This window comes from Protomyctophum parallelum, assembly GCF_964188405.1.
Source record: "Protomyctophum parallelum genome assembly, chromosome: 19".
NCBI classification, from domain to species: Eukaryota; Metazoa; Chordata; class Actinopteri; order Myctophiformes; family Myctophidae; genus Protomyctophum; species Protomyctophum parallelum.
In genome coordinates, this window is record NC_139717.1 from 6,683,308 (window position 1) to 6,689,739 (window position 6,432).

Genomic DNA, 6,432 nt, shown 5'->3' on the forward strand with positions numbered 1-6,432 from the left:
AAAAAAACACCTGGACCTCTTTGATGGGGACGTAACAACTACAAAGAAAGGTAAGAAAGCATTCTAGCATGGAATTCTCCTTTAATAACAATGTATTTAACTCTTGAGAGTGTAAAAGGAAACCAAATGGTGTGTTTGGTTTCATTTTACGCTGGAAAAAAGGCACATAAGTTTAGGTATAAGGCATAAGGCACAGGTGAAAATAGGTCCCCTGGACTAGAGGCTTAGGAACAGGTGCTAGTGAGGCAAGTACACGTCAATAATGGAATAGAAAGATACGATAGAGATACATACAGTACATAAAGAAAGATACACTGTTGATCTGCTCAGTACAAGTCGAGGACAATTCGTTTTTGAACCAAACTGCTGCATTATGCCTGAAGAAGGTCATCACTGACCCAGACGTTTTCCTACTTCTAGTAAATTGTCCTCTTATGCCGAGCAGATGAACCGCGTGTGGGTGTTTGTTTATACAGTAGAGAGAGCCTGCAGAGCCTCTTCACTGTACACGTTCTTCATTATCCATTTCTAATCGCTGGAGAACTCACCCCTGCAAAACACATGCAGATGCAGACAGGTGTCCAGGAGTGCTCCAGTATATTTTATTTGGGTAGTCTCTCTCCTAGCACGCCCTAGCCTCGACGACCATCGCAGGCATATATACAAATAAAAGGCTAAATTATGTAGCATAGCATTCTATAGTGTAGTAGTGTATACATAACTTTATACATTTTTGACGTTTTTGATTCTTTTTTTGTCCCTTAAATCAGTGCTATTGATTGAACACCCTTTACATCTGTGTGTTTCGAAAATATTGAACCAATCTGGAAAGTAGTAAAGAACGCATTGGACAAAACCTCTTAACTAACTGTCTGCTAAAGCAGTTAACTCTATCACCTCTCTCCTTCTCATGCAAGTCATTGACAATATCTAATGTCACAACAGCAACTTTGACGAGGCAGTATTGCATCGTTTAAAATTTCCTTAAAGATTAACCTTTTGGAGTTATGAGCCTTCCTCCAGACAGCAGAGATATGCTAGTTTCTTTGTACAGATATTCTACTGTTAGACAGATGTAAGTACTTAGCTTTCTTATGATCCTTGATGATGTGGTGTTTACTGTAAATCGCTCTGGGTTAAATTGTTGAATCTTCCTAAAGGGCACAGATATTGTTTTCTCAGAAGCTTGTATTCTCCTGGGAGGAGGAGGACATCTGGTGCCTTTCTGTGTGACTCATAGGCTGTGTGGACGTCTGTCCTCCCGTCTCTGAGGGGGCATGGCAGCCATTGCTATTGCGGTGGTGGCTCAGGGGTAGAGTGGATGGATGGTAACCGTAAGGCTGCCTGTTCGAACTCTGTGGGCTCCCCCAGAGTCAGTGTCGGAAGTGTCCTTGAACAAGACACTGAACCCCTAATTGCTCCTGATGTGCTGGTTGGTGCCTTGCATGGTTTCGGCTATCATCGGTGTATGAATGTGTGTGAATGGGTGAATGTAATAAAGCGCCTTGGATAAAGGCGCTATATAAATGTACCATTTACCATTTATTGCCTTCATGGTGGTCTACAATTCTACATCAAATTCCTGCCCTCGCCGGTACACTGGGGACCGCCCCCCATAACGCCGACATCCCATTTAGTCCGACAACGTGGCTTGGCGTGCCGTTAGTAGGCTATAATGCGAGACTCGGACAAACATGGCGTCAGAACAATGTGCCGTCGGTGCCGCCACCAGTACACTACCCAGCTGTGCGTGTACATACTGTACATACTGTATGTTGAGTGTACATATTTTGGTTTCCATTACAAGCAGTGCCTTTTCCTCATCCCATCAATTAGAGTGAAGAGTAAATCAGTTTTTTATTTTCACCCAGAATATATTTTAACCCATTCTGACCTGAGATCAGATTCATACGAGGTTTCCGCCGGACACACACTGGTCTGATTAACCCATTCTGACCTGAGATCAGATTCTAAAAATGTCAGTCGCTCTTCGATTTTTCTAAAATAGCAGACCTACAAGCTCGTATCGCGCCACTCGGTGGCGCGATATGAGCTTGTAGATCTGCTATTTTTAAATAGCTAAAGCATAACATGATGCTGACACCAAAATTGGTGCCCGGTCAGAATTGGTTAAAAAATAAACAAAGTTCACTGTTTCACTTCAGTGATCTAAGGGTTTGGAACAAGTAAACAAGTCTGTAAAATGTTACGCTATGTTCTCTAAAACCTTGGCCCTTTTTTAGACAGAATACCTTTTGAAACAGTCCAAACTAATTCAATTCGCTCACATTTTTGTGAAGTAAGCGTGTGCTGTGCTTGCATGAAAGTCTTGTTCTATATTGGCACACAGCAGTCAGTCCAGATGACTCCAGACCTTACAATACACTGCTGTTTTCATTCTGAGAGTATGTAGGCATGGCCACTGAGCTCTCTGCTCAGTGGCCATGCCTACATGATCTCAGAATAATCCCTAAATATCTTGTTACATAACGGTTTTACAGAAACTATTCAACTAGGGCTTGCATTTTGCACCAACGGGAGCCGAGCCAAACAATGATGAAAGGACGTGTCTTGAATTTAGTCATTTAAGGTTCGTCTGCTTTGGCCAGTGGCCACACTATCAGATTATTTTAGATGGCTGCATGAAGCATTGATGTAACACTAGACACCAAGGGCTGCACTGTTTTTGAAAGGAGAGGAAATGTACATTTAAATTGCAAGGTCATTTTGCCTAGTGAATGTCATCATTAAATAATAATATTATATAGCAAATATTTTCAAAAATAGTTTTGCAATATGGCTATTTGGGGGTTGTCAGGTACAGTATACTGGTATTGTATTGTATTGTATATTATTATTGTATTGTATATTATTGTATAGTTGACGAAGGCCCCTGGGGCCGAAACGTTGAATTGTTTTCCGCTCTGTTGTCAGTAAATAGTTTTGGGATCTTTTTAAAACGTGTGTGCGGATCTCCTCTCTCCTTCTTAGTTAATCTTTTGGATCCTGCACCCGTTGAAATGTGTGGATGTGTGTGTGTGTGTGTGTGTGTGTGTGTGTGTGCGTGCACCTCTTGACTATTTGGGGGTCCTTGGCATGTTTGGCACCCCCCTGAGCTAACCCATCCCTTTCCCCCTACACGGTAAACAACATCCTTAACCCATTCTGACCGGGCACCCATTTTGGTGTCGGCATCACGTTATGCTTTAGCTATTTAAAAATAGCAGATCTACAAGCTCATATCGCGCCACCGAGTGGCGCGATACGAGCTTGTAGGTCTGCTATTTGTGAAAAAAATCGAAGAACAACTGACATTTTTAGAATCTGATCTCAGGTCAGAATGGGTCAATCAGACCAGTGTGTGTCCAGTGGAAAACCTCGTATGAATCTGATCTCGGGTCAGAATGGGTTGTTAATTTGTTGTGAATTGTGTGTGACTCTGTGCAGTAACAAAGGCATGGACCACCTGCACTGCATGAAGATGAAGAACATGGTCCCTCTGTACGACCTGCTGCTGGAGATGCTGGACGCCCACATCATGCACAGCTCCCGTCTGCCCCGCGAGCCGGAGCCCCACGGTGGGAGCCCCGGGGAGAGTCCTCCCCCCCCGCTCTCCTCCCACAGCTCCACCAACAGCGGCGGCGCCGGCGGCCCCACCCCCACCCCCACCAATACCCCCTGGACCTCCAGCAACAGTACAGACGAGCCACAGTAGCTGCGCATACGTACAGCTACCGGCGCAGCCAGCGGAGACGACAGGTGTTGTGACATTATCACCTTCTAAATCAGTAGTTTTTGCACACTACAAAAGAACCCTCAAAAATAGCCGATGTACGGTATGTTCGGTTTGGTTATTTTTTTAATGGGTTAATATTAATCATCGCTGTCAATCACCCTTGAATTTCGATATTTAATGTATGTTTTCTCATAATTGAGTAAGTAGTAAGTAAGCCTTGCCGAGCCATGAGGGCCATAGGGGCAGGAGCCTATCTCCTGTTTCTGTAGCGTGAGGCAGCTTTGATGTACAAGTACACCCCCTGGACATGACGCTAGTATGTCGCAGGGACTTACCCCCCCCAATCCAACCCTCGATGGTGAGTGTCAAGCAGGGAGGCACTGGGTCCCATGTTTACAGTCTTTGGTCTGACCCGGCCGGGGATTGAACCCCGACCTCCCAGTCTCAGGGCGGACACTCAAACCACAAGGCCACTGAGCTGGTTTTTCATAATTGAGTGCCCTATTTTATATTTCCTCCGTATGGCGGTATCGTGCAAACTCACGAGTCGCATCCAGGTCTGGCATCAGCCCCTCACCCGGACTGCCCCGCTCCCTCAGTCAAGGCAAACGTGGGGGGTTAAAACGAATGGCCTAATACAATTCACCGAAGTGCGTTGGATCGGTTATTTTCTAGTGATGATATTACAAGTTACAACACAGCACGATATAATTGCATGCATTCCATACGACCTGAACATTCATCTTTCTTGACAGCATTCTAATTGTCACTGTGTTTTATCCTGACAATACATGGCCGTCTGTAATTTGCATTTCATTTTTAGTAGAATGAATGGCTGAAGAGGAACAGAGGACCTTTTGGAGACACAAAAACTGTCAGTGCTCTCATACGAAGGTGGATGCCACTCTGTTGGATGCCAATAGAATCCTTTTGCGTCATACGAAGGTGGATGCCACTCTGTTGGATGCCAATAGAATTGCCTTTTGTATTGAATGCTGCCATGGACATTAACCCATTCTGAACGGGCACCCATTTTGGTGTTGGCATCATGTTATGCTTTAGCTATTGAAAAATAGCAGATCTACAAGCTCATATCGCGCCACCGAGTGGCGCGATACGAGCTTGTAGGTCTGCTATTTTTGAAAAATCGAAGACACTTTTAGAATCTGATCTCAGGTCAGAATGGGTTAATAATGAAACTGTCAGGATGTAATAGACATTTTTAGAATCTGATCTCAGGTCAGAATGGGTTAATTAAAACAAAGGCCATAATCCATTAGTATTGAAAGCTGCTGCGTCTCATGTATGTACGTACAGTAAATGGCAGCTGTGCGTGATATGAACATTCAACATCTCCAGCAGCAGGCTGTACAAAGAGAAATGTCTTTATATAAAAGGATAATGACAACTGTGTAGACACACAGAATAAATCAAAAGACACTAAAGTAAAGAGGGGAGGAAAAAAAACATGAGAAGAAAAATAATCGTGGTCTCTATACTGCCTCCACCTGGCCAGCCTGGGCACCTGATGGAGAGGAAAGGAACTGGTCTCTATACTGCCTCCCCCTGGCCAGCCTGGGCACCTGATGGAGGGGAAAGGAACTGGTTGGAATAACGTGTTCCTTCCACGCGCTACGTACAAACCGGGGAAACTCCCCCTTGTCGGCTGAAAAGAAGCAGCTTGGACTCCTCATGCATAGAAGGAAGCATGATGTGGTCCTCACCAGAGCCATAGAGTAAGACAGAGTTACGACAACTCCGTTCACGTCATGGGGCCATGCAGGCTCTTCTACATAGACTTCTAATTGAAAAGGGACAACCTGGAAGTTTACGGAATGCATTGGAGTCTATGGGCTGGCGCCAGGTTTTCTACCCCTTCAATGTCTAAAGCTGCGTTTGTTCAGACCAGAATGTATAAATTCACCTCGGTTCGTCCCGTTTGTACCGCGCCAGGTCGCGCCGCGCCCGTTTGCGCAATCCTCGTCTTTGCGTTGACTTTGTATGTAATGGCGGCGCTCTAACCGTCCAAGTCCGAACACACCTTTACGCACCTGTCTTACTCAATGGCTCTGGTCCTCACTAATGCTCATAATAACTCACGCTGCTTCTCATTGGTCAGTTTGGAAGCATGCCAACGATGACATCACCGTTGATGGTGATTCCAGGCTACTGTAATAGAAACTACAGCCTTTCTCTTCCTGGCAGAGTTAGCATGCAGATTAATAATTAATACATAATGTATATTTATGAAGAAAAAAAAAGAAAACATATTTTTGAAATCTTGTTTAGAAAATTACCAAAGCTGCCTACCGACGATGACGTCACTGGTTAATAGTGCTATCTTGTAATGAGCATTAGTTGGAATACCAATTATATGGAATATAGGTTGAAAATGGTCCTATAAACAAATAGGTTTATACAATGGTATAAATCACCCTTTACAAAGACCTGAAATGTTGCTTGGTATATAAGAAAGCTATAAGTGGATATGGTCACCATGACCACCTCTCTGTGGTAATGTAAACCCCAATAGCCTTTACCTGTTTCTTTACATTATAATGTAAACCCCAATAGCCTTTTCCTGTTTCTTTACATTATAATGTAAACCCCAATAGCCTTTACCTGTTTCTTTACATTATAATGTAAACCCCAATAGCCTTTACCTGTTTCTTTACATTATATTGTAAACCCCAATA

The 6,432-nt window shown here is 43.8% G+C and overlaps 1 protein-coding gene across 3 annotated transcripts in view; it reads left to right on the forward strand.

Moving 5' to 3' along the window:
* The window catches only part of esr2a (estrogen receptor 2a), an 85,742-nt gene extending 80,926 nt beyond the window's left edge, over positions 1–4,816 (forward strand). For 2 of the 3 annotated variants that reach the window (XM_083790905.1, XM_083790907.1), the window contains one exon: positions 3,448–4,816. In XM_083790905.1, the coding sequence (XP_083647031.1) occupies positions 3,448–3,715 (268 nt within the window). In that variant the 3' untranslated portion in view covers positions 3,716–4,816. The remainder of the gene's footprint in view (positions 1–3,447) is intronic. The other variant, XM_083790906.1, reaches the window with a different exon arrangement.
* The last annotated feature ends 1,616 nt before the right edge of the window (positions 4,817–6,432 follow it).